Raw genomic sequence first — 27,758 nt, forward strand, 5'->3', positions numbered from 1 at the left:
GGTCTTTATGAAACAGTCATGGAAATCTATTTGTTGATTGAAATAAGATTTGCCATGGAAATTCTTCATAGTAGGCCCTTTGCATAGGATTTAAATTTGCCATGTCCATTGACATTATTTTATGATCCTTATTTCGTTGTTCTCTTTCATTCATCATAAATAATATTTTTAGTTGTTCCTCCTATCATCGACCTTTCTTTGCCGCTCTGCAGCCTTCTGTTCACGGTCTACCACCTTTTGTTCATCTAGCTTAATAGTTCTAGCGAAGATAATTGACAATACTTCAACAATTTTAGATTGGTTAGCAGTCATTTCATCAAATCTAACATCGTGAATTGCTTGATTTTTCAACTTCTCTTCCGCAGCCTTAGTACCAATTGGTCATGTTGATGTATTAGTCGATTGTTGGTCCTCCGCAATAATGTTGTTGGGTTGAAAAGACTCACCTTTAGTTGTTGGATCGGAAAATGGATATGCTTGTTGCGTGGCTTTTTTGGGTTGTATTCTAATTTCATCCCACTTACAATTTTGTTGCAAAATATCCCAACTTGTATCAAATGTGAAATATTTTTTTTGTATTGCATGATACATGCGCTTAGCTTCAACGACCTAGAAAATGAAAATTATAAACATTTCGATAACAAGCAGACTGAGCAATTAAAAATTGATATTTAATAACATAAATGAAAATTACCATGTCTGCCTCAGTTGTTCCACTTTGTTGCCTCAATTGGATTTGCTCAAGAAAACCATAGAATTTATTAATTGCCTTTTGCATGACAGACCAACGGTGAGACAAAAAAATACAATTTCAATATGACTCATCACTCAATTGTGAATTAAAATAAACGAGTACTCATCCCAGAATATTGTCATGGTTTGACTATTACTGATAATAGGATCTTGAAAGACGGCCAATCAAGATCTACATAAAGTTTCATCTTCTATAATGGTGAACGCTTTACCACAAGAAACACGATAAGTTTCCGAAATAAAATTAATATCAGTGTTTTGCTGTGAAGTCTGTGATTCCTCAAACATTTCAAAATCTTCCATAGTTTTAAGAACATTCAATATCCAACACACACACTGAACTATATTGTAAAAGAAACAAGAAAAGAGTTAGACAAAAATATGAAAAATTAAAGAAATAATAGGGATACTTACAAGTAGGTCATAATAAGTGAACTTATTGTCTAATAGGTCCTAAGAGAAAAATTTGTCATAAAAAAAGTCACTAATTGTAAGTTTTAGCGACAATTTATAAAAATCATGACAAAAAAAGTCACTAATTATCAATTTTTAGCGACATATATAAAAAATTGTCACAAAAAATTATTTTTAGCAACAATTTTACCAAAAATTATTTTCAATAGAATTTGATAGGAATTAAATTCAACTATTAGGACCTATTGGTAGTTTACCCGAAATAAAATATACACTGAAGCTCACACAATAAGAAGACAAATGAAACAACAAGTGAAGAATGAAGTTAACCAGAGCACAAAGAAAATAGAAATTATAATGATATTGTGAAATTACAAGACTGGCAGAGTCTTATTTTATAGACCACAGCAATAGTAATTTTGTCAAATCCTCTGCAAAACCAACAGTAATCTTATTGGAGTTGCACCTGATAAATGAATGGCTAATTTTCATACAAATTTAAATCTACATGTAATGCATTTGCCTCTGCTATCCATGGATCAATGTTGGTAAAAAATTTCGTCTTGGTGCCACAAAAAGCAACCAACTTTGCAAGTTAGTTCACAGTCTAAACCATGGCTGCTGCTGTTCATTTTATGTGTAATCTGAATGACCGAGAGGACAGCCGGCCGAACGTTTAGCCGGTCATCCGATGGGCCCCACAACCAACGTACACGCACAATAAAATGGTGAAATTTGTCCTAACTCCTCAGTCTGGTAAAAGTTTTGGGCCGTTCTCAATTTGATAGGGTTTTGATAAAACCGTTCGAGACAAAAAAATGTGTTCTTTTTCACCAAATTTAAATTTGATGATGAATTTGATGAACAATTAGAGATAGCGTTACCCTTACCAAACACAACTCAAATCTCAGACAATAGGGCCTCGTTTGGGAACAGGTTAATTTAGTAACTTTTTGACTATTTAACTAAAATATGAGCTAAAAAAAACTAGTATGTTTAGGATGACTTTTTGACTTTTTACGAAAAGATGTGCAAAAAGTAGAGAAAAAAGAAAATTTTTGACTTTTTAATATGAGTTGTTGACTTTTTAACTAATTTAATAATTTTTTAACTTTTTAATTAAAAAGAAAGATTCCCAAGCGAGACCCGGTGTTTTGTGGAAAATGCATCTCCAAGAAGTCACTTGGTTTACCCTTCCAAACACAACAAACTCATTTAAAAGGACTTTTTCACCTAGAAGTGTGTCAATTTGGGAAGTGACGCCATGTTAGCTCACAGTCCAAAAGTTGGACGCAAATTAAAATAAAAAATAAATAAAAAAAGGAACTCAAGACCGAAAACAATATATACTCTAAAACCTTATGGATTAACAAAAAAGACCTAATGAGAAACGAGTACAACTGGTATGACTTCCCGTTAAATCCTCCTTTACTCCTTTATTATACATTTATGCTGTGTTTAGTTAGAAAGTTTAAAAAGAAATTTAGAAATAGAAAGAAAAAAAAATAGATAAAATATGAATAAAATATATCTTAATTTCACCTAATTTCACACTTTTTCTCTTTCTTTTTTCAAATTTCTCCTCAAATCTCTCAGCCAAATACAATTTTATGTCATCTACAAGTATAGATATTTTATAAAGTATAATTTTTAATTTTTACATGTCAACGACCAAGTAAAAATTTATGCCTTGTTCATAGTTTCCTGTAGTATAAGAAAAACAAATCTGTGTACGAGACTGGCTGTGAATTATCTTCAGTTTGTTGTAGCAATTGCCAACTATTCAATCCCATGATGCTCAATCTTAGCTTCTTGTGGCGTCCTTTGATGTTTTAAGTTGTTCCAATGCAAACAGAAGATCTAACATGGTTGGCCTATTCCTTGGATCTGTGTCTACGCACTGTAATGCGAGTGAAGCTGCAGCTTGGGCCCCTTTCTTGGCATATTGACCCTCAAGTCGCGTGTCCATTATTCTTAGAACTCGCCTGTTGTCACATAGGAAAGGCTTTGCCCACTCCACCAAGGTTTCTTCAACATTGGCTCTCTCATCCCCAATTGCGCGCCTTCCAGATAGCAATTCTAACAAGACAACTCCGAAGCTGTACACATCACTCTTTGTAGTTAAGCGACCTGTTTGGGTGGCAGTGAACAGTTTCTTTTCTTTAGTCTGGATTAAATTATTCATGCATCTATGGAGAAAAATTAAATTGAAAAATGAGCATAATGATACAATTCAGTCCTTTATTGGGGGTTTATAGCCAATATTTATATACTAAAGCTTGCATGCCATCTTTTTTCCTATTTAAGAGAATATAAATACTATCTTGGAAATTCTTCACCTGGACAGACCAAATTGTCTAAAGCTCCTATCATGACATCAGAAAGTCACAATAGTACAACTAATTTTTCTGCTCCTGTTTTCAATTTCTTTTAAAAAAAGGGTCAGTCAAAAGGTTGTCTGTGAACAATCAATAATAGTTACTAAAAAAAAACAATGAGATTATTATGCAAACTTTCCAACTTAAAAATGAATGTAGGTGCTTGTACTCTTATATTGAATCGCTTCTGTATCTTGGCTGCTGTTGAAATTTCCTAAAAAAGGAGGAAGCAAAAATGCAGGCTTGAGATCAAATGGAAACTCTCTCTACCCATTTGAGAGAAAATGCAATTTTTGATGGCCAAGGAACTAACAGCAAACTTGAAAGTAGTGCAAAAATTTGATAACATATGATGAGTTTGGAATGGTTTTGACAGTAATAGAAGGATCAAAAACTTGAACTTTGAAAGGTAAAAACTGATTGTCAACAGCCCCATCACAATCAAGTATATAAACTGTTCTGATTTAAGGAAATACAATAAGGAAGCAATAGAAGGATGAAAACCTGTCGCTATGTATTCTGGTGCAGCATAACCCCGAGTTCCCACAACTCTTGTTGAAACATGAGTGTTATCTCCAGTAGGACCCGCCCTTGCTAAGCCAAAATCTGAAAGCTTTGCATTGAAATCCTACACAAATTTGTCAAAGCTCCATGAGGTATGGAAACTGATTGTAGAAATTCAAGGGCAGCATTTCTGTATTGATCGATGAGCTCAAAGTTCAAATTTGTGATCATACCGAATCAAGTAGAATGTTTGCAGCCTTCAAATCACGGTATATTACATTGGCATCCAAATTATGTAAAAAGGATAATCCCCGTGCAACATCAATGGCAATACTCATCCGTGTAGCCCAAGGAATAGGTTGAACACCTTCTGCAGTGACAAAGAAAAAACAATTCAAAGAACTCTCTGACTAGAAAATACAAACACGCAAATATAAATCATCCATGGCTAACTGAGTAATTAATTATCTGTGGACTGTGATTTGAACAAATAAAATATTATCTAGTGAAAAGAGAATTTTTCTTCTGTAAGAAAATGCCACTAAAGATGCAAAAAATAAGAAAAAAGAAAAGTAAAAGACACAATTATTCCAAGTGCACAGTGCATCAGAAAGTTCCCTACGCTTCTGATCCCCTCTCAGTGTAGTTAAACTACTTCCGTGATATGGGTAAATGAAAATACTATAAGATGTTGCTTTTGGGTTCGACAAACAAGCCCCTTGTAATTACGTAGAGATTGTGCATGTAGTCTTCCTGGAAGAGGATTAACGTCAGTTATATCATACAGTTAGTTTCCATCTTACAGGCAACGGGTAGATTAACAAGGCAGATCCATTTAACAGGCTTATAATATAACATAGCCCATAGCTTTTGTAAAATTGCAATTAGAAATTTTCCTTCACTGAAAATATTGTACATACAATTCTTTCCTTCTTTTGGACAAGTAAAAATTAAATAGAAATATGATTGATTGCAAAAGAAACATGCTTTCAGGGTCAGCTTAGCTGGAAAAATCGAAGGAAAAACTTGGTGTGGCTAAATAGATACATGGTTGCAAATGGGGCTCCTTTCAAAAAGAAGTTTCTAACCGGGTCACATTTGGACTATATATGCACAATCATAGGTGGTATCAACAGAAACTTGATCCCCTGCATGATCATTCTCAAAACCTTTTCTTTTCCATGGCTTAATCATCTAGTGCACTATCAAAAATCCACTCTTGTAATACTTTTGTAACTTTCATATAGTTCTTGTTTTCATTCAGAAGAATAAGATTAATTGATATATTTCAAGGAATCTCAAGGGAAAAGGAAGAAGCAAGGAAATCAACTTACTTCTGAATATATGATTTTCCAAGCTTCCCTTTGGCATGAACTCATAAACTAAAAGTTTGTTCTCAGAATCTGAGCAATACCCAATGAGTTTCACAAGATTTTCATGGCGAAGCTGACCTAAGTAGTTTACTTCTGTCTGCCAGTTCAAACAATTAAATGGAGTTTATTTCATACAACAGCATGCAAGGGTATTCAAGAGAAGATGAAATCTTAAATTCAGTCTTGACACATACAAGCCATTCCCAGTGACCTTGAAAGCTTTCTGTCTTGAGCTTTTTGACAGCCACTACAATCCCAGTTCCAGGTTTGGTGGGAGCAAAAGTGTTCTCATCAATCCATCCTTTAAAGACACATCCAAACCCTCCCTCACCAAGAAGACTATCTGGACGGAAGTTTTTGGTGGCATTCTTGAGATCATTGAAAGTGAAGGACTTGAGGTTGTTGGAGATAGATGTATCACCTTTGGATGCTATGAGAACTTTGTTCAAACTTCCATTCTGTCTGGAAAGGGTTGAATCATGTTTTGCCTTGCTAGGGGGTGTTGTCGTATCTAGATGAGAAGAGTAGAAAAAATTATAAAGCAAATAAAACATTTAGCAATAAACCATTAGACTAAGTTGCATCAAAAAAAACTTTTTGACCCATGTGCAATTCCTCTATGCAAATCTTTTGGAATTGGAACTGATTCAAAATTCAAACAAGTCATACAAAATAGCACTAGCATGAGCTAACAAACAATACAGGAAAATTCATCATAAACAGTTATATTATGTAATCTTTATATAACTGCTAATGTAGTAAACAGTCTCATATTAGTTTTTCACTTGTAACTGTTGACTAATTAAATACAACTAAAAATATTGTCCATATACATGAACTTTGTGGAATGCTTTTAGTCGGGTTTTGGTTGACGCTAGGAAAGTGAATAAGTGAAAAGTTGACTTGAGGTGGTATGAGCAAGGACTCTGTAAATATCTTATCAAGATATCATAAGTTCTAAATGAAGAAGTGTACAGGAAAGGAAAACTAAAACAATAACAAGTGCATCACTTTCTGGAATATGCAATGATAGGTATCTAAGATTCAAGGCTACAAGATCAATTGTTTCAGCAAAAGTGTTCAGAAGATTAACAAGCAAAAATAGATCTCCAAGGCAGTGGCAGAACATCCAAAAGTATACATGATTCCAACATTTAATACCATGTAGTTAATGAGCTACTAAGAGATGAAACAACAAATTGGTCAAAAATTAAGAAGACTGAGAAAAAAGGTCAGTGATTGTTTCCAATCTTGATCGAAACTCAAACCAACTCACATTTGTTTCTTAGAAGGCAAAGGATCATTCATTGTGTGTTACATTGCTCTCTTGAACCAGGTAAACTCCCTGAAATTTTAGCAGGGCAGTTTCTTATGTACAGATCAGAGTAAGTGAAAATCTAGTGGTCAATTGAAGTTTCCTAGTCTCCAAAAGGGAATATTAGTGTGCCTGAATATACTTATAACAGGAAATTCATATACACACATATTTGCTTTCTACATCCGGAAAATTTTTTCTCACAAGAAAAATTAAGAGTAGCCCAATCATGAGAAAATCAAGATCCATTTGTTTCAGTTCCTATTAGGTGAATGAAAGAGCAAGGAAAAAATCAATGTCTTTTCAAACTAGTGCTCCCTCTCCACAAATACAGGTAATGCGTTTTGGATTTTGTTAACATGCACCCTTAGGGCACATGTTAAGAAGTTTAAAAAGATTGGACATTCTGTATGAAAGCGCATGCAACAAAGAATGTACAATCTTTTTAAACCTTCTTAACATGTTTCCAAAAGGAGCACGTTAACAAGACCCATGCATTTTAGAAGCTACCAAACACCCTAAAATGCTGAATAACACTATGCAAGTATGTTTTACATGGACAGCCTCATCTAACAGGACTAAACTGGGTGTACATTTTTTCTTTTTTCTTTTTTTACGTAACACGTCAAGAAATATTTTTTCCAGTTTTGAGTCTCTTGGGTTCAGAATTAATTCAAACATACATAGTAGAAAAAGAAAACAAAAGAGAGGGGCAACCCACCAACAGCATGAAACTACTGCCACTACAGGGCCTGGGAGAAAAATTAGTAGATGCTCTTGGAGAAATGCTCCATGCCATTTATCAATTGACACCTCTCATGTTGTCTTTTAAAACACCGACACAAAAGTGATGGACCCTATTGTCTAGACCAAAAACTATCGAATTTGCTCCAAGAGCACTAAATAATTTTTCGGTCTAGAATGGTTTACACAGCCTTACATTACCCCCACATGCAGAGAGGATGTTTCTGTGTTTTAAATCATTGACGCCCAAATCAGAGTGGAGCAACTTGACACTGGGTGAAGGCCCACCCCTTCTTGCCACAAGAGGCTCAGAACCCAGAAAAGAAAAAAATATAAAAATTCAAGCTAAAGTTTTCATGGATTGAAATGATAAAGATGGCCATGGTTACTTACTCCATGGCCAATAATAAGCTTATAACTCCACCCAAGATTTCTAAAGTTTGCTTAGAGAGTCAGAGAGAGGACTGAATATACAAGAAGTTGAAATCGCTCTCCAATTCTTCTCTGCAGAAGAGATGTTACAAGTAAATTGTGGAAACCCATATCTCAAAAGGAACAAAAACTAAAATTGTCAAAACAACAAATGCAAAACACAAAAAAAAAAAGAAGAGGAAGAGAAATCAAAGACAGCCACAAACAAACAAGCAGACTCAAATACTAGGAAATTCAAAATCAGAAGACAAATTTACCAAAGAATTGGCTGGAAGAAGCATGAGCACACTTTACTGGTCTGCACCAGCAATTACCCATAACTAGAAACTCTCTCTCTCTCTCTCTAACTCCTAGTACATTGAATTGGGTTTCTGGGTCTCTCTCTCTCTAACTCCTAGTACATTGAATTGGGTTTGGGAAGCAGAGTTGATCTTCTCGGTCAGTCAAAATGTCTACGCAAATCTACAGAGCAATTGTTTGAAAATCAATCAAATACTATACAAGTTTTGTGGTCCCACTATTACACAAACTGATATCGATATACAATGTGATGTATACAGACGAAAGACAATTATAGTATTAATTTAATGACTAACTTACAGAGAGAGCGAGAGAGAGAGAGAGAGAGAGAGCGCTCTGGCGATGATCAAATCAAATGCTGACTGATTCAATCTTCTTCTATCTCATCGCAATTGATTGGGAGGTTTCGATGTTCAAATGCTGACTATAATTCCATTTTGTCCGAGCGAACTTGCATGCCTATGTATTGAATATTAGTATTGTATAGAGGGTCGTCCTGATTTGTGAGAAAATTTTCAAACTTGCTAACCGTTCAACGTTTGGCAAAACCCAATGCCGAAAGTTTGGCCTAAACTAGGGTGATAGGGTGAGTATTGTCCGGATTGGATCGGAATAAGATAAAATTAGGATCAATATCTTATTTATGGTTTTTGAAAAATTTGAATCAATTCAATCCGTTTAAATAATGGAATCAATCCGAACTAATCCATTTAAATACGGATTGAATCGGTTTAGAATTACGGATTCACATAATTAAATAACAAAAATATATATATATAATACTTAAATTTCATAAAAATATAAACATAACGCTATATTAGTTCCATAATTGCAACATGTTTTTCTATAATAACGATATACTGTTCTAGAATTTAAACAATCATAAGAAAACTGATTTTACCATAAGTATTTAGACCATTGCAAATTAAAACTTAAAACTAACAAACAAAAGTAATAAAAGAAGATATTATACGGTTTTAGGTTTGAGTTTAGATTTTACATAGAATAAGAGAGAAGATACTATGGGGGAAGATGTATAATAAAAATATAGACTATTTGTATACGGTCCGGATTGGTTCCAATCCGGAACCGTGGGATTCAATCCGGAACCAATCCATGAACTATGAATTTTTAATTCTTCAATCTGGAACCAAATCGCGGATTCAAAAAATCAATCCAAACCTATCGAATTGGACTGGACTGGATCGAATTACGGATTTCACGGATTCCTTGCTCAGCCCTAGCCAAAACCATTTTTTAAAGAGTGGCATTAACACCCATAAATGCACTCCCTATTTTTTCTTTTATCCTACTTATAAATTTTAAAATCTTTAAAAAAAAATTCTTCCCGCAAATAATATTAAAATTATTCTTAAATATTTCACCAATTGAATGCACATTCCACACTTCTAAAAAAACCTCGCTTCCAAAAAAACCCTAACAAAACTTACTAAAAAGAAGAAGAGTCTCATCATTTTCAAAACTCATGAAGAAGAAGAAAAATAAGAAGAAGAATATTGTCTCTGTCGATTTTCATTGTTCTCAAATTTAAACTCTTGATTTAAGCTACAATAATCTTTCAAGGGATGTTTAAATACAAAATTTATCTATGATTGTCACCAACCTTATCTATCATACAATCACATCTCGAATATTAAAATCTCTGATTCCCAATTTTTAAAATGGTTCAGCTCTTCAAGTTTTCTTCATTTGAGACTCATCTCAGATCACAAAAAGTTCAAAATCAATGTTCGGTTATCGGTTCTCGAACAAATAAACAATGTTCATGCCTGTGTTTCCGAATTTCGGTCATACGTTCGAGAGTTCAGTCCCTAAAAAATGACGAACATATTTTATTATTTTTATATTTTTTTAATATATTTACCTTTACAAGGCCAATCTTCTCTGAATTAAGAACAACATCAAAGTTATAAACCTCCTCTAAACTTTTATTGTTGTGCACCTCTAGTGGTTGCCAAAAAAATTCCCACTCATTGTCATATCCGGAAAAGTATAGGTAATCAAATGATTGCCACAGTTACTGTCGGAATATTGCCGCCAAAGAATTTTCAAAGTTTTGAGAGTGGGTAAGTTTTGAAGGTAGAATTTAGAAAAGATGGATAGGTGGTAGAGGCAAATGCTCTCATAAATTCTAATTTATAATGTAATGAGTGTGCATGTTTAATTGTGAGATGAAATGTCTCAAAATTAAAGATATTCTTTATAGTAATTTTATTTGAAATTATTATTATAATAATAAAAAACTAAAAATTAAAAGATTCAAAATAATTTATGAGGTGTTAATAATAACACCCTTCTTTAAAAAGTAAATTTAAAAACCCAAATCACACCCAGCCAGCTCCACCACTATGGAAAAATTACACCACACGGACCCTTGAGACCCTGACCGTTAACCAACCGTTAGGTAAGTGGATGAAATTTTTTGAATAAAAAAAAAAGGATGAAATTTGATGAGGTCATCCAAAATTTTTTTTTAATCTTTTTTATTTTATGAAATACCATATTTATCCTTGCTTATTTTGTAAAATTTTTGGTAAAATAAAAACACAGTATTATGTTCTCCCCACCCTCTCTTCTTGTACCTCATTTCTTCTCTCTCTCTCTCTACTTTATTTCTCATATTCTTTCTAATAAGAGTCATATAAATATGAATGGATGAATATAAATCATAGAATTTTGTGAGACTTCTTTGCTAGGGGGCTTGGGATACATGGTCACAATAGGATAATATGGTTCCTTGGTGGAAGATTTTTTCGATGATCCAAACTGTTTATTTTATAGAATTTGTCAAGCATATTATTCTTGTAAAAAATTAAGTTAATTGAAAATCTACAATATCATGATTTGATTCTAATTGTTTTTAAAAAAATATTAAAATCATGTTAGCTGTTTATTTTTTAAAAAATAAATGGGTGTGTTTGGTTTGTGTTTATAGACTAGTTTTTTAGATAAAAAGTACGAAAACTTGTTCGATTTGTCTTTTTCAGAAATGATTTTGGAAAATTATTTTGGGAGAGAGAGTTTTAAAAAAAATGATTTGATGTGTATGAGAGAGAGAGTGATTTTGAAAAATAGGTAACCAAACAAAATTTTGATATTTTTTTGAAAAAAATTGTTTGGTTTGATTACTCTTGAAAATTTGTTTGTAGAGAATTTTTTCCAAAATTTTTTCTAAAAAACAAACGAAATAAGGCCAATATATTTGTGTCATGGAATTATAAATGTTCAATCAATTTCATTTTTTTTTGCAAGAATGATCTACACAACAAACTATGGCTTTGTTTGGTTGTTAATTCAAATCAATTTTCAACACGTGAGCTCGCGCATGACGTTTGGATACGACGTTCAAAAATTGATTCCGCGTGTTAATTCAAATTACATTTTGAAAATCTGTTTGGCAGCTTGTATCTCCCTTTCAACGTTTCTGCCTTCTTCATCGTCTCTGCAACTTTCACGTGAACCTCATCTACATCAGTCCTTCAGATTCATCATCTACATCAGTCCTTCAGATTCATCACGGGTGGCTTCTCTATATCAAACATCCGTACTTCAGATTCATCACGGGTGCGTTTCAGACTCATTTTATAAATAATGAATCCACCCAACCCGCTCTGTACTGGTATCATATTTCACAAATCGACTGAGTTACGATTTGTGCGTTGCGGACGATTCTTCTTACGGGCAACCAAACAACGACGACTGCGAGGTGAAATTACTCACAAATTTATTTACATATTTTGTTATAGGGAAATTATTTGAGAAATTCATCTTAATTTATTTTTAATTTTTTTCAGGTCAAATTTATCAAATTTATTGTCGAATCCGACGAGCAAACAGTGGCATATTCAATCAGTATACACATTCCATCACCGGCGATAACTATTCAACTCCCACTAATCTGGTAAATAAATCCTTCATTCGTCATCTGTTATCTGAAAATGATTTCAGACGAGTCGATAAATGATTTCATTCTTCATCCTTCATCCTAAACTGTTTCAACTTTTTTGTTCTTCAAGAATAGTCAGTAAATCAATCTTCATCTGTTATGTATAAATGATTTCGGAGAAGTTGAAATCAGTTCCTAGATGGTTTATGAGAATTTGTAGAGGCGTATTTTCCATTTCAGATCAGTTGTTATTTTAAATTATGAACTGTTTGAACCTTTCATCGATCATCGATCAGAACCTGAAGCGGCAGTGCTTGGGACACCCGGCCGGTCAACCACCCGATCCTCCCACCTCTTCCGATTTTGTCTTCCAGTTTTCCATTTCTTCGTTAATGGTTTAAACCTACCGGTCTGTTTGAACCTACCAGGCTTTTTTACTAATTTTTTTTCCTTAATTTTTCTTTTACTGATTTGTTTCCTCCTATTTAAACACAATGTTTACTGATTTTTTTTTTTATTATTTGCGGTTATATTTCTGCTATCTGAATGTTTTTTTTTTGTGGTTATATTTCTGCTATTTAAATTCAATTAATCTGCTACGTATTTTTTTCCTTGAAATAAAATCATTTGTTCTTTTTCCTTTATCTGTGTTCTCCTTCAAACCATTTTGACGCTGTTATTCTTGTATATCCATTGCAGACTACTTTAAAATACTTTGTTATGCTTGTATATCCATCCCAAACTAGTTTAAATATAATTTGTATGTTTATAGATTTATGGAAATAATTCCGATGACAATGAGAACACCAAAATGTGGACGCCCAGAATTGAAACGAAATTAATAAATATGTTGAGAGATGGGGTTAGAAACAATCAAACAACGGGCCGTACTACTTCGTGGACAATTAGGCATTAGAATCATTATGTAAATCAATTGCACAACATATATGGATTTCGGTATACAGGTGTCAAGGTGTGCCAAAAATATCAGCGATTGAAAGCTGATTACCAGACATTTAAGCGACTGCAGGCACAAATTGGTCTGGGATGGGATCCTATTATAGGCACTGTTGTTGCACCTGATGAATTTTGGGATAAGGTTTTCCATTAATCTGTACTATTTTCTAATTTTATTTTAAACATTTCATGATATATACAGTGCTTAATTTTTGTTTTGTAAGTGTTGTAGGCTAGTAGAAATGTGAAGAAGTTTAGGACAAAAGGGTTTGAATATTTTCAAGAAATGGCAGAAATTGTTGAAAATTGTTGTGCCACAGGGGCCCTGTCTCGTGCATCCACACAAGGACCCCTTGACTCAGAAGAAGAAGATGACATGTTAAATAAATTTTGGAACGCTGATGCTGGTGGGAGTAACGCTGGTGGGAGTAATGCTGCTGAGGCCATTCCTGTTGACTTATTCGGGGATGAGTATATGGATCCAGCAAAGGGCAAAGGTCACAAGAAGGGCCCTGCAACCAGCCAGACTGACAGTGGTCATTCCAAAAAGTCACGATCAAGTGGGTTTGATGATGTATGCGCAGCTTTCACATCCTATGTACAAGCCAAAACAGGACATTCACGTGCACGAGAAAATGAGACTGAGGCTGTAAGTGCAGGTGGTGATGATTATTTCCTTGATGCATGTCAAGATGCATTGCTTGAGCTTGGGGACATACCACCATTGCAGTACGTTAGGGTACTGACACTGTTCAAGGATAAGGAATGGCGAAGGTTTTTTATGCGCACTCCTACCCATTTGCGCCTAGCCATGATCCTCGCTTTGCAGTGAACTGAGAAGTTCTGTTTTGCTTGTGTTAGCAAATCTTCTTCGCTGAACTGTTTGATGATTTCATTATTCCTGATTTGGTTTTATTATTTTTTTTTCATTCCATCATATCCTCTTTCCTTTTCTATGTTCGTATTTTTTCTTTTTTTGAATTTTTAAGTGTTTTCTGTTATATTAAAACTATGTTCTGTTATTATAATATGACCATGTGTTAAATAAATTTTGTTCTCCTCTGAATTTTACTATTTCACCAATAACGCTAACTGTTACTGCATGAATAACATATTTTATAATTATGCTTTTACTGTGATGTAGACAAAGGCATATGTCATCTAATAGAGAAAACAATACAATGGAGCTCTCATCAGAGGAGGATGAGGTTGTTGATGATTTTATGGATTTTTTGATGATTGCTTTAATGCATGACCATATCAACGCGTCAAGTAGTCGCCGACCGCAGTGAACGTGTCCATTCAGAGGTGATGATTACATCTTCGGCCTATTAAATGGCCATCCAGAAACAATGATGAGCGTTATGCGAATGGATGCACAAACATTCATTTTATTGAAAGGCACTTTATTCCATAATGGCTTTATCGATACTGAACATATGCATATCAGTGTGGAGGAATCGCTTGGAATTTTTTTATACACTTTTGCACAAAATGATCACCATCGAATAATGGCAGATAGATTTCAACACTCCACGGAAACAATTTGTCGGCACATAAAAATTGTTATGCGGGCATTGTGCAAGCTTTCATCATCGGTTATCAAACCACGTAACCTAGAGGACATACCGGGAAAAATTTTAAATGACAGGAGATTTTTTCCCTGGTTCAAGGTACGAACAGTATGACTATCCTGTAAGTTTGTTCATATCAATAAGTGTTAATAAATATTATTTTTTTTTATTATGAAAGTAATATCGAAGTTTGTTTCGCTTTTAATATCAAACAAATATCTGTCAATTAGGATTGTGTCGGTGCTATCGATGGCACATTGGTGGATGCATGGGTCCCTGCTTCAAGACAAAATACATTCCGCGGTCAGAAAGCAACGGTATCGCAAAATGTACTCGCAGCTTGCGACTTCGATATGTTGTTCACATTTATTAATTCTGGATGGGAAGGTAGCGCTCACGACAACGCTATTCTGGTTGACTCTATTACACGAGCTGATCTACAGTTCTCACACCCACCCAATGGTGACTGTCCCTGAATAACATACGGTACACTTTTTTCCTTGTCTGTTTTTGTACATATCAATTGACAGAACTGTGTATTCATTATTTATATGTAGGCAAGTACTATTTAGTTGATGTTGGTTTCACGAACATGCCTGGATTTCTTGCCCCATTTCGGTCTCAACGGTATCACTTGCAAGAGTTTCGTGGCCATCGTTATGCAGGACCTAAAGAATTGTTTAACCATCGACATTCGTCATTACGCAATGTCATAGAAAGAACATTTGGTGTTTTGAAGAAGCGTTTCCCAATATTGCGGTCCATACCAAATTACAAGTCTACACGACAAGGACCTCTCATGATTGCATGTTGTGTAGTGCACAATTGGATCCGTTTGCATGCAGCTATGGATCCATTCTTCATGGAAGTTGATAATGAAATGGCCGCAGAAGCAGAAGTAGATGGGCTTGTTAAAGACCAAGCTGACTACGTTGACATGTCACAACAGGGGTTAACGTCCCAATTGAACGTTAGGGATGCAATTGCTACTGCTATGTGGCAAAATCATATTCACCATGAATAGAAAAGGGATATGAACAAGGTAAGTGAATATCGTACTGACTACTGGTTGTGAATGCATAATTATTTGGTAAATTATTTCAGTCATTATGACACCGTTACTACATAACTTCGCCCTTCCTTGTCTGTTTCTGTGATTTACTGACTTCTTGTATCTTCTTGTAGGATAACTAATACTGAGGACAACGATTGGGCTAAATGGCAATGAAACGAAATAAAACACAAGCATCATCGCATGGGCAATGAAGATAATGGTTTTCGCATATCAGTGTATACTTAAATATGTTGTTCATGTAATGTGTAATATGTAATTTTATGTATAGTCTAGCAAAGACAATTTAATATGTTGTTATTAATATGCAATGTGTTTCTTAGTAACTTTCATAAATAAATATGTTGTCATTAAATTAAATGTGGTGGTGGCAGATGGGTAGATGGTGGTGGGTGGTGGTGGGTGGCAGATGGGTGTTGGGTGGTGGGTGGTGGTGGTAGGTGGGTAGTGGTGGGTGGTGATGGGTGGTGGATGGTGGGTGGTAGATAGGTAGTGGGTGGGTGGTGGTGGTGGTGGGTGGTGGGTGGTGGGTGGTAAATGTGGTGGTGGTAGGTGGGTGGTGGTGGGTGGTGATGGGTAGTGGGTGGTGGTAGGTAGTAGATGGGTGGTGGTGGGTGGTGATGGGTGATGGGTGGTGGTGGGTGGCAGATGGGTGGTGGGTGGTAGTGGCAGATGGGTGTGGTGGCTGGTGGGTGGTAGTGGCAGATGGGTGGTTGGTAGTGTTAGGTGGTGGTGGTGATAAGTTCACCATTTAAAAGTGTAACAAATAAATAATAATAATAAATAAAATAAAATAAAATAAAATAAAAAAGTAAATTATATTTTATTGTTTTATATCACCCGATTTTATAGCAAAATATTATTTTATATGAAAAATGTGTAAAAATTCGCTGGGTACATCTTAAAGTAAGGGTGTATAATTTGTGTAAACGCTGGGGTATTCTTTTTAATTTTCTGTACAAAAGTTTATATTAACTTTTTTTTTTCCTTTTCATTAAAAAAAGAATGTTTGTTATTAAATATTGTTAAATTGTAACTTATTTTATTTAATTTCAGAACATTAATTTAATTTTATATTATAATTGATGCAGAAAAATTATTTAATAATTGTGTAATTTTTATTTATTTTATTCAAATGAAGGATTTCGTAGACATTTATGAATTACTATTTATTAATTTTTGTACAAATAATTTTTTCAATGCATAATCTTTTTGCACAGATTGTTATAACATTATAACTATGTAATTAAATGATTCCAAAAAAAACCCCTCGTTGTTATTCATTACGTGAATAGAAAAGTTTATAACAAAATAACAAAAGTAAAACAATCACAACAAAACTCACCAAATATATAACCAAAACAAAAAAAGAGAAAAAAATATAACCACCATATCTGTGAACCATTTTACTTGATTTTTAAACAAGTTAAGCATCCTTGTCATGTGGTGTTGGAGGTGGAGGAAAGTGCTGATGGTACAACTGAGTGACTCGATGGTCAATCAGATCAATGCAGTTCCTTGTCAGTTTAGTGTGTCTCTCTGAGTCTACACGAAACTCACCAAATTGATGAATTAGTGAGTTTTGAGCGGTGGCAATTTCATCGAACCGAGTACCAAATTCATCGAACCGAATACCCAATGTATTGAGCTGATTAGCCATTTGTTGTTCCCATTGTAGGCGCTAATTGTACCGTTCTTGTTCTAAGGCTAAATAATCAGTCCGGTAATGGGGTTGTTCATTTGGTGGCATGGCATTGTCATTGGGTTCTTCCTCATCAGGTATTGGTTCATTTTCAAGATTAATAGAGCCCATCAAGGTGTCAGCACCACCAGCTCGGGTCAGTGTATACTCAGAAATTGGTGAAGTGATTCTGATCCATCATTCACCTTCAAGGTTCACATCATGGGCTTTGAAAATTATGGTTAACAAAGCTCCAAAAGGTAGTGACCGGCCACTCAGAGTATCCAATTTTGCAAGCATCATTTCTTTTAGTAATATAAAGCATAAATCTAATTTTTGTCCAATTTCAAAACAATATAACAAGTAAACTTGAAAACATGAAACACTATTATAATGTCCTTTTTTGGGAGTGATATTTTCAACTATCCATCGATGGAGAATACGAATGTGAGGTTTTAAATGGCTGACTTGTAAATTAGTGCCGCTAAATCGGTTGTCACAAATTGTGGTATAAATCTGAGTGACATCATCAACAATTTTTTTCTAATGCGGCCTCATTTTGAAAATAACATTGTAAATCTCCTATTTCGACTCCAATAATTTGTGCAAAACGACGGAGAGAGAGTGTGATTCTTTTCCCCTTAACATAAGAGGTAAGATTGAACGGTTCATTTTGTTGGTCACCCAGTGTCAAGTGAATATAAAATAATCGTAGAAGACGGAGATATATCTTATTTGGCAAATTATTTAATGGTAACCATCCCATTGTATCTAATTTGCCAAGTAAGAGTGAATCATATTTAGAAGGTAGTTCTACATTTCTCCCCGTAACAATTGGTCGAGTAATGAAATGTTCATAGGCTTGTTCATAATGATATGTTGCAAAATCATTAGTTGGATAGCCATCATGTTGTTGGTGTGGTGGTGGTATAGGGTTTGAGGATTCACCAAGTTCGGGCCTGGTTCGTTTTGTTCTTGGCATGATGACTACAAAAGTGAAAGAAAATTGTATAGTAAAACATATGAGAGGTAAGGAAAATGTATGAAAAATATATCAACCATTAGTACATTTTTGTGCATACAAACTTATTTTTATGTAAAAAATAAATATAAAAAAATTTGGTGACAAAATTTAATTAGGCAGATGCCATAGAAACAGATTTTTATACAAAAAAAAAACCATAGAGAATGATATTTCTCATTTATGTTGGGTTTGTTTCATTCAGTTTATTATAACTTAGAAACTGATAATCAGAAAAATAAATGATAGTGTGACAAAATTAGAACAGAAATCAGAAAATATAACAGATGAAAATGGAACAGATATGAAACAAAGCGAACAGATACGGAGGTGGAATGGTGACTAGGCCGGGATGACCGGCCGGATGTCCCGTGGGATGACCGGCCGGTTGTCCTCCTCTTCCCTCCCTCACTCCCTCTGAAGCTAATGTCTGAAGCTAATATTTGAAGCTAATATGAAGATGAACTGGCATCAAAACTAACCTGTAAATTATGGAAGTGGAGAAGGAGGACCTAATGAGATGGTGGATATGCTCTATTTCTCTAATTTTTGTTTTCTAATGTAACTAGAGAAGGTGTTTCTGAGATGGTGAAGTTGGTGTGGTAAACGGAATAAGATTCAGATTTAATAAAAAGGGTGAGGTTTAAAAGGTTCATGTTGTATTTTTTTTTATTTACTTTTTATTTGTTAAATATTATTTGATTTTAATATTATTACTTTTTATATATATATCACATCCGTGTACTGAGTACACAGCTACAGCCTCTCCTTTTTCTTTACCTTAGTGTTGAACACACAACTATGAAACAATAGAAGGTAGGTAGTAAGTAAGTGAAATTACTATCTTACCCTTTATATTTTGTTCTATATAATCACTTTCCATTTAAGTCAAGAGGGGCATAATAGTCATTTTGTATGTCAATCCCACAATTATATGAGCTCAACGGGTACAATAATGCATTGCATTTCTGTTGCCACATCTGGACGAAATTCATAACATGTAATAAATGGAAAAAAAATTGATAATGTTTTGTAAGATTTACGTTATGATTTGTATTTTAAAATATTAAATTTAGTGTATTTATTCATTCTTTATTAATATGTATTTTCAAAAGTTGTTGACTTTAACAAAATGTTAGAAAAAAATTAAAAACGTATTTTACAAATGAATTGATAGAAAAATTAATTGGCCGAAAATAATTGACATAAGTTTATTTTAAAATGAAAAAATTATTTCGAAAAAACAATTATTCAAAAAAATTACAAAAAAAATAATTGACAAAAAAAATCAATTTTTAATTTCAATATTTTAAAAATAGTTTGGTTATTATTGTTGATAAAAAATATGGATATCGATATATAAGTTGTGTGTTTGATGATAAATTATTGGTTGAATTAAGTTTTGAAAACTATTTTTTCAAAACACATCACCAAACAAATTTTCACATTTCACATGTCACATCAAACTTTCAAAACTTAATTCAAAATACATCTTCAAAACACAATTCAGCACTCTATTTAAAAACCATAACCAAACAAATTTTCTACACTGAAATCATAATTTTACATATCACAAATTCAAAATACAACTCATACTCTCAAATCACATTTACAAAACACAACCAAACGCTGGCTATGATTTTTGTATTTTTTTTTAAAACAAATATACTCTTGTCACGAAGCTATAAATGTTCAATCAATTTCATTTTTTTGTAAGAATGATCTACACAACAAATTATGATTTTTTTTTATCCCCAATTGTACATGCCTTTTGGTACACTTGAGACTCTTGTATATACTAAAATAAATATGTGATTATCGCTTCTCATAAATCTTGAGCCATAGATCAACTAAAGAAAATGTAACCTTGTTGGCACTAAAATTCAAAATTCTCTATCGAAGGCATGTCAAAGAGCAAGAACTTGAGCAATAAAGGTCCAAGAATCATGAGCGTGAAGATGGTGGTCCGGAGAGAGAGATCAAAGGTATGACACGTGGCTGTTCCAAAGAGAAAAAGAGCTGAAAGCAGTTGTAGCAGTTATACATCATGGACAAATGGGAGATGCTGGCAAATGGACATGTGGCTGCATTCCATGGCCATTGAAACAATATAAAGGCTGAGAATTCAAAGAGAAGATGACCTTCAACCCAATTCACAAAACTTGTGACGTAGTCCTTGTAACTATGAATAGATTAGTAGTTAATCCTTGTAACTAGTACTATTGAACTCTGTCTATTGTAATGCTTGGTACTTGTGATTCTTATAATTGAAGTGTTATTAATCAGAATTTCAATGTGTTTATCCCTATTTCTTCACATTACAACCTCTAAAGAAGTCATTGAATTTGCTAAGATATAAGACACCAACCACAGTTTCATGGTCTGGCTTTTGTTTGGAAAAATTGATTTTATCGGTTGAATTCACTTAGTCAATTTAATCCAAACAAAGTTTTTGCTAACAGGCCTTTGTATCAACCATCAAAGCTAAACATCATATTGTATTATTTAAATTCTTTCTATGGAGATTAAACTTCATTTTATTATCATTTGTCAACCAAACTTTTGAAATACCTAAAAATAAAATAATAAATATAATAATACAATAAAATATCAAATAGATCTAAAAAAATATAAATTAAGATTATAAAATATGTATTATAATGACTATATCTAGATTGATAAGAAGTTTATAAAAGACATTGAACTCTACTGAGGAAGGTAAGAAGCAAAGGTTTTTTCCAAAGAGAAATAAGGGTTGGTTTGTGGTGTCCTAAAAAAATGTACTTTTTGTCTTTTTATGAAAAGATGTGTAGAAAAGTAGAGAGGTGATGTAATAAAAAAAAGATAAATAGACAAAAAGATGGATTATATAGTCTATGCCAAACCAGCCCTAAATGTAAGAGGGGGTTTACAGGAGGAGATGGCCAATACAATCATACTAGATATCACTAATTTAATGGCTCTAAACCTACCACGAATGAGGTGAAAAAGTAAAAAAAAAAAAAAAAAAACAAATAAACAAACAGACACAACACATGTTGCGGCAGTAGGTGAGATCCACTGCCACATCATTAGTGGTAGCTCTGATTAGAGCTCTCACTCATTTTCCTGACCCATATCACTAAACCAATTGACCTATTTCTCACGATTGACTCGTTTTTCACTTAGGATTATTCATGTCATTTTATCTTTTTTGTTATAAAAATGTTAAAGATCTCAAAAATTTATCAAAATTTCTATTAAATATCTCAAATAGATATCGAACCCATATGAAACCCACACGGTGTAAATCCGACACCCATATATAAAATTTTTGAGGTAGGTAACATTACTCTTTTTGTTAATGAAATAAAGTTGTAAGGCTTAATAAGGGACGTCTGTGTCATTTTTCCATATCAATGAGGTAGAATGTCATTTAGGCAAGAAGTGTTTTTATTTACACATCATAAATCTTTTTAATATACATCAATTGCTCAGCTCACACCATACACAAACTAAAAATTTTAATTTTCTCTCAATACACACCACTAATTTTTAAATAGAGATTTTTATTGATAAATCCATTCTAGAGTTGTTATAACCTATTAGGTCCACAAAAGAATATGATAACCTGATTAGTCCCATAAACTTTTCTTTTTATTCCATAAGGTCCATTTTCCTAATTTAACATATTTTACTGGACTATTTTGCCCCCATATATATATATATATGTATGTGTACAGTGTTATACGCATTTACATATTATGTGCCTGTTTACGTGGCTGTTTCCTCGGTGATTCAGTTTGGCAGTTTCCATTTTACGTTTCTCTTCATCAATCCAATTCCAAGAGATACGTTTATGTTTTGCATACTCGTTCGAAGGATTGGTGGTGCTAGGGTTTCATTGTTGGTGTTCTAGTCTGGTTCTGGTTCTGTGGTTTGCGACTGAAGATGACGAAGAGGTAGCTGTTCGGCTGTCACATTTTCCGAGCTTTAAGTAGTTCGAATCAGTTGTGTTCGACTTTCTGGAGGATTGTAGGATTGCATGGTTGAGGTTAGTATCAATTTGATTGTGAATAAATGTTCAGTTCATTTGTATGATGAAGCAGATGCTCTGTTTTTGGATTGATGTGAATTGGATGCGCTGGCTTTTCAATTATATGCTTCTTACGTCGTCCTGTGGAGGGGAGTACATTCATATTATGTGAAGAACAGTGTTAGTTCTCATTTTAGTTAGTTGTATGCGTCATGAGGATCTGTGTATATGATTTGATTATCAGTATATATGGCAATGTGAATGTTGACATTTTGCTAATGTGGATTATGTGAAGAATGTGGATGTTCTCATTTTAAATTGATGTTTACTTAATGAGGCTCTGTGTGTGTGATATAATTCAGAGTGTATGTTTCAATGTAAATGTTCAGATTTTGTTAATATTATGTGAAGTTTGTTGGTGTTCTCATTTTTACTTTGATGTTTGCAATTTTGGCATCTTGTTAATATAAATGTGAATGTTCACATCTTTGTATTTGTGAATTATGGATTTAGCACCTGAACTGTACACGTAGTAATTTTTGATTATTTGCACAATGTGATTTTTGATGTCGATTTTGATTAAATGTGTAGTTCTCATTTTACTTGGACGCATGCGTAATGAGGATCTCTGTAGATGATTTGATTATCAGTATATAGGTCAATGTGGATGTTAACAATTTGTTAATGTGGATTATGTGAAGAATGTGGATGTTCTCATTTGAAATTGATGTTTGCTGAATGAGGCTCTGTGTGTGTCATATAATTTAGAGTGTCTGTTTCAATGTAAATGTTCACATCGCGCGAATATGATATGAAGATTGTTGATTTTGTCATTTTACTTTGATGTTTCCTTAATGTTGACATGTTGTTAACAACAATGTGAATGTTCACATCTTCGTATTCTGAAGCATGGATTTAGCACTTCGGCTGTACGCGTTCTCATCCATTTTCTGCACAAAGTGAATTTTCATATTGATTTATATTAATGTTCATTGTTGTCGTTTTTGTGTTTTTATAGGAGATGGATACCTTTATGCTGTTGGTGTGTACATATGGTTGCAGTACAACTGTAATAAATGTTGCCCGCGCAATGTGTTATTCTCGTTTGGTGGAGTGTTTGTGTGAGAAATGGGATGAGTTGTCTGCTGGTTCTATTTCACTGTTCTGTAAACTACCTGGGATTAGGAAGTGTGATTTGGACAATGAGGAAGAATTTCAGAACATGTTACTGCTTGCTAAATCAATGGGGGTACAACATGTAGAAGTTGTGGTTGAGTTGAAAAGTGGTATTGTTCAGTCGACTAGTTTGGGATTGGTGCGAGTGGGGGTTGAGGAAGAAATTGATGCATTACGAAGATTTTGCCACCATAACGAGAAGGTGTTGTTGTCAGCCTCTTGGGCAAATGGTATTACGCATGTGGGACAACAGTTTGTTGGAGGTGCACAAGAATTTCGTGACGTTTTATGTAAGTACGCCATCCAATGTGGGTTTCAGTTTACATATGTGAAGAACGAGACAACAAGAGTTACTGCTGTGTGTGCGATGCGGGAGGAGAGGGGCTGCTTGTGGGCTATACATTGTAGAGCACAACGAGCAAATGATTTTTTCTACATCAAGAGTTTTAGTGATGTGCATACGTGTGGTACGGATGTCCGAACATCGAAGAATCCACGAGTTAGTTCGGATTTGGTGTCGAGTACCATATCTGAAATTGTGAGGGACAAGCCGTTGACTCGGCCGTGTGATGTTGTTACTATTTTGAAGAGGGATTATGGGCTAGATGTGAGTTACCACGTCGTATGGTTGGCTGTGGAGAAAGCAAAGGCTAGTATTCATGGAGATCACTCATTATCGTTTGACCAGCTGCGGTGGTATTCGGATGCGGTGATGCGGTACAATCCGGGGAGTTATGTCAATATTGACTATGATGCGAGTAGTCAACAGTTTCGTCGTTTCTTTGTGTCATTCGCTGCGTGTATTTCTGGGTTCAATTCTTGTCGGCCTTTATTATTCTTGGATGGAACATTCCTCAAAGGAAAGTACAAAGGTCAGCTACTGGCGGCAACGGCAAAAGACGGAAACAATGGTTAGTAATTTTTTTACCTCTATATTCATGTCAATATTCACATTGACATGCATAGTATGGACAAATGAGTGATGGAGAAATTATAAGCACTGTGAACATTGACATTAGTATGCACTGATGTGAATGTTCACATCTGTGTCTGCTGATGCCTGTAATGTGAACATTCACATTATTTTACATTGATCCATTCACAGTATTGTACATCTGTGCCTGCTAATGATAGTTATGTGAACATTCACATTCACATCAGTGTATACTACTGTCAGTTGATCTGTTAATGAGCATTACTGTGATTGGTCATATTATCAGTTGCTGAACAATCAAAAATGAATTATTGATGGGCATTAATGTGAATGTTCACATTATCAATTGCTGAATTATTGATGGGTGTTGTGTTGTAGGTCTGTTTCCTGTTGCATTTGCGGTTGTTGATTCGGAGACCACGGCGAATTGGTCGTGGTTCTTGCATGAACTTGGGAAGGTTGTTGATGGTAACCGGCGGATTACTTTTATTTCGGATCGTAATCTTGGCCTGTTAGAAGCTATGCCGAAGGTGTTCCCATCGGCTCATCACGGTTATTGCTTACAACACTTGAAGAGCAATTTAAGAGACCGGATGAAAGGAATTGATAATGGCTTCAGGGATCACCTAGTAAGTAGTTTGGGTGATTGTGCTTATGAGCCAACTGTGGTAGGGTTCCATGAAAAGCTTGCAAAATTAAAAGAGGAGGGTAAACAACGAGCACATGATTTCTTCAAGGACTTGGCACCTGAGCACTGGGCAAATTCATACTTCAGGTAATAACAGTTTCATAAAGTGTTCCATTGGGCAAGCCAAAATGGTAGCGATGTGAATTATCAGTTACGATTTGTAAAATCTTCCAATTGTGTTTCACGTTCAATGTCAGCGATGTGAATGTTCACATCTGATAGCAATGACTCATTTGAATGATGTGAATGTTCAAACAAGTTGTCATATTTTGCTGTTGTTAACATTCACATCATTCTGTCATTTAAGTTGATGTTAGTGTTCACATCTGTGCATCGTGTAAGTTGATGTTAATGTCCACTGCGATTGGTGTTAATGTTCACATCAGTCAACGTGAGTGTTCAAACCTGTTAACTTTCGGGGTGTAAAATGTTTGTGATATTGTGCAGGGGCATGCGTTATGGGGAGATGACTTCCAATGCGGCGGAGTCATTTAATAACTGGATTAAAGAAGCGCGTAATCTTCCTATCACTCAAATGGTGGACACAATTCGTACTCAGTTGATGCGGCAAATGTCTGCACGGCGTGACCAAGCAAACAAATGGAATGAGCTTATTTGTCCTACATTTGAAGCAAGGCTTATGGATTCGTTCAATCACAGCAGGTCTTGGCAAGTTAGCAAAGCCAATGAGAATGTGTTTGAAGTTCATTCGATACCATCTGTCACTGTTGATGTTGCGAGGCGTACATGTTCGTGCTTCAAATGGCAAATTAACGGATTCCCATGTGACCATGCTGTTGTTGCCATTCAGAAGAGCCGCTACAATCTCAATGATTGTGTGGAACATTACTTTCATGTACAGACATATCGTGGAGCGTATTCGGGTGCCATATTCCCTATACCATCGGTGGAGAAGCCGTCTTTTGATCCCATGGACTTCACTATATACCCGCCAACTGTGAAAAGACCACCCGGAAGGCCGAAAAAGAATAGGATCCCATCAAGGGGTGAGAAACTTAAGCAAATAAGGTGCGGGAGATGTGATAAGCTGGGGAGCCATAATCGGAAGTCATGCAAGGAGCCGATATAGGATGTACATTTTTCATTTTAACGTTGTGTTTTACATTGGATTCTTATATTCATTTGTGCCTTTTCTTTTTCTTTTTCTGTACAAAACTGATTTTTTGTTAAAGTTGTAATGATAAATACATGATGTGGACATTCACACTTACGTAAACGAATCATATTATGTGAAAACTTGCACATGGGTTGGACGTTTTTACCTTATTGTTGTCAATGTTGACATGAATACAAGATGTGATGTGAACTTTCACATTCATGAAGATTGACATGGTGTGAACATGTACAACTGTTATGAATGTAAAGAAATGTGAATATTCACACCTGTTCATGTTACCCGTAATGATGTCATGCAAACAATGTGTACATTCCTGCACAAGGTATGTGTGTTATATTGAAAACTAGTTCCACAAATCGCATCAAATATGCTCATCAAAACACGGCATTATGAATATCATAAGTGATTATGAACATTCACATCAGTGTTGAAACTGTGAACAGTCATAGCTGTAAACGTTAGTGCATATGAATATCGTAAGTGAATGTAAACATTAGTGCATATGCATTTGAATATCATAAGTGAATGCTCATCACAACACGGCATTATAAATATCGTACGTGAGTGTGAACATTCACATCAGTGTTTACAATTGCTATGAGCAACCACAAATGTGAATGTTCACACATGTGTATGTGATCCATACTGATGTCACGTAGACCAAGTGTACATTCCTGCACAAGGTATGTGTGTTACATTGAAAACTGGTTCCACAAATCGCATCAAATATGCTCATCAAAACACGTCATTATGAATATCATAAGTGATTATGAACATTCACATCAGTGTTGAAACTGTGAACAGTCATGGCTGTAAACATTAGTGCATATGAATATCGTAAGTGAATGTAAACATTAGTGCATATGCATTTGAATATCATAAGTGAATGCTCATCACAACACGGCATTATGAATATCGTACGTGAGTGTGAACATTCACATCAGTGTTTACAATTGCTATGAGCAACCACAAATGTGAATGTTCACACATGTGTATGTGATCTATACTGATGTCACGTAGACCAAGTGTACATTCCTGCACAAGGTATGTGTACTAAACAACAGTCAGGTTCAAACACTTGCAGAAATTTTTCTCACAACAACACATCAGTATGCATATCGTACGTGACTGTGAACATTCACATTAGTGGTACAATTGTGGACATTCACATATGTAAAACATAACAACACCAAAAGTAGTTCAAAATTCGCAGCTGCCTTTTCCTTATTAACAGATGTTGTATCACTGTTTTACAATCAGTTGCTGTGTCAAAATATCAACGCTTTCCATATTAACATTCAAATCGACTGTTGGTTAGTTCGTAGGTGGACACCCCCCACCTATAGGTTTTAAGGAAGCTCTGATTTCTTATGATTCAAAAA

At 34.6% G+C, this 27,758-nt stretch overlaps 4 protein-coding genes across 4 annotated transcripts; 3 read left to right on the plus strand and 1 right to left on the minus strand.

Annotated features, from left to right (window-relative positions):
- Positions 1 to 2,684: 2,684 nt before the first annotated feature.
- On the minus strand, positions 2,685 to 8,407 carry LOC114291876 (putative serine/threonine-protein kinase PBL3). Its single transcript, XM_028235757.2, has 6 exons — positions 8,171 to 8,407; positions 5,617 to 5,933; positions 5,384 to 5,519; positions 4,283 to 4,419; positions 4,050 to 4,173; positions 2,685 to 3,297 (listed from the first exon to the last, which is right to left on the minus strand). The coding sequence occupies exons 1-6, from the start codon at positions 8,229 to 8,231 to the stop codon at positions 2,972 to 2,974; spliced, it is 1,101 nt and encodes a 366-aa protein (XP_028091558.1). The 5' UTR covers positions 8,232 to 8,407; the 3' UTR covers positions 2,685 to 2,971.
- A 3,152-nt stretch (positions 8,408 to 11,559) lies between these two features.
- LOC145814084 (uncharacterized) lies at positions 11,560 to 15,675 on the plus strand. Its single transcript, XM_082910610.1, has 8 exons — positions 11,560 to 11,778; positions 12,029 to 12,086; positions 13,086 to 13,219; positions 13,310 to 13,851; positions 14,222 to 14,349; positions 14,729 to 14,772; positions 14,882 to 15,113; positions 15,209 to 15,675. Exons 1-8 carry the CDS (start codon positions 11,560 to 11,562, stop codon positions 15,673 to 15,675), a joined length of 1,824 nt encoding a protein of 607 aa, XP_082766736.1.
- A 1,796-nt stretch (positions 15,676 to 17,471) lies between these two features.
- On the plus strand, positions 17,472 to 25,123 carry LOC145814085 (uncharacterized). The gene is made up of 5 exons (XM_082910611.1): positions 17,472 to 17,664; positions 23,459 to 23,501; positions 23,626 to 24,527; positions 24,929 to 25,025; positions 25,081 to 25,123. The coding sequence occupies exons 1-5, from the start codon at positions 17,472 to 17,474 to the stop codon at positions 25,121 to 25,123; spliced, it is 1,278 nt and encodes a 425-aa protein (XP_082766737.1).
- On the plus strand, positions 25,075 to 26,382 carry LOC145814227 (uncharacterized). The gene is made up of 2 exons (XM_082910795.1): positions 25,075 to 25,325; positions 25,686 to 26,382. Exons 1-2 carry the CDS (start codon positions 25,144 to 25,146, stop codon positions 26,326 to 26,328), a joined length of 825 nt encoding a protein of 274 aa, XP_082766921.1. The 5' UTR covers positions 25,075 to 25,143; the 3' UTR covers positions 26,329 to 26,382.
- Positions 26,383 to 27,758: the final 1,376 nt, after the last annotated feature.

The sequence above is a fragment of the Camellia sinensis genome, unplaced genomic scaffold (assembly GCF_055761805.1).
Source record: "Camellia sinensis isolate YWXY unplaced genomic scaffold, ASM5576180v1 Unanchor1, whole genome shotgun sequence".
In the NCBI taxonomy this organism is placed as follows: domain Eukaryota; kingdom Viridiplantae; phylum Streptophyta; class Magnoliopsida; order Ericales; family Theaceae; genus Camellia; species Camellia sinensis.

What these genes read in the sequence shown, in the direction of transcription:
- LOC114291876 (XM_028235757.2), bottom strand. Translation starts at nt 8,231, where the DNA reads ATGGGTAATTGCTGGTGCAGACCAGTAAAGTGTGCTCATGCTTCTTCC. An exon ending in AAGGTCACTGGGAATGGCTT is followed by an intron (nt 5,520 to 5,616) that starts GTATGTGTCAAG and finishes TTGAACTGGCAG; the next exon opens with ACAGAAGTAAACTACTTAGG. An exon ending in GGAAAATCATATATTCAGAA is followed by an intron (nt 4,420 to 5,383) that starts GTAAGTTGATTT and finishes TTGTCACTGCAG; the next exon opens with AAGGTGTTCAACCTATTCCT.
- LOC145814084 (XM_082910610.1), top strand. Translation starts at nt 11,560, where the DNA reads ATGACGTTTGGATACGACGTTCAAAAATTGATTCCGCGTGTTAATTCA. An exon ending in AACAGTGGCATATTCAATCA is followed by an intron (nt 12,087 to 13,085) that starts GTATACACATTC and finishes TTCGGTATACAG; the next exon opens with GTGTCAAGGTGTGCCAAAAA. An exon ending in GTTCTCACACCCACCCAATG is followed by an intron (nt 15,114 to 15,208) that starts GTGACTGTCCCT and finishes ATTTATATGTAG; the next exon opens with GCAAGTACTATTTAGTTGAT.
- LOC145814085 (XM_082910611.1), top strand. Translation starts at nt 17,472, where the DNA reads ATGGCATTGTCATTGGGTTCTTCCTCATCAGGTATTGGTTCATTTTCA. An exon ending in GGTTAACAAAGCTCCAAAAG is followed by an intron (nt 17,665 to 23,458) that starts GTAGTGACCGGC and finishes GTGTTTTTATAG; the next exon opens with GAGATGGATACCTTTATGCT. An exon ending in AAGGTTGTTGATGGTAACCG is followed by an intron (nt 25,026 to 25,080) that starts GCGGATTACTTT and finishes GCTATGCCGAAG; the next exon opens with GTGTTCCCATCGGCTCATCA.
- LOC145814227 (XM_082910795.1), top strand. Translation starts at nt 25,144, where the DNA reads ATGAAAGGAATTGATAATGGCTTCAGGGATCACCTAGTAAGTAGTTTG. An exon ending in TGGGCAAATTCATACTTCAG is followed by an intron (nt 25,326 to 25,685) that starts GTAATAACAGTT and finishes GATATTGTGCAG; the next exon opens with GGGCATGCGTTATGGGGAGA.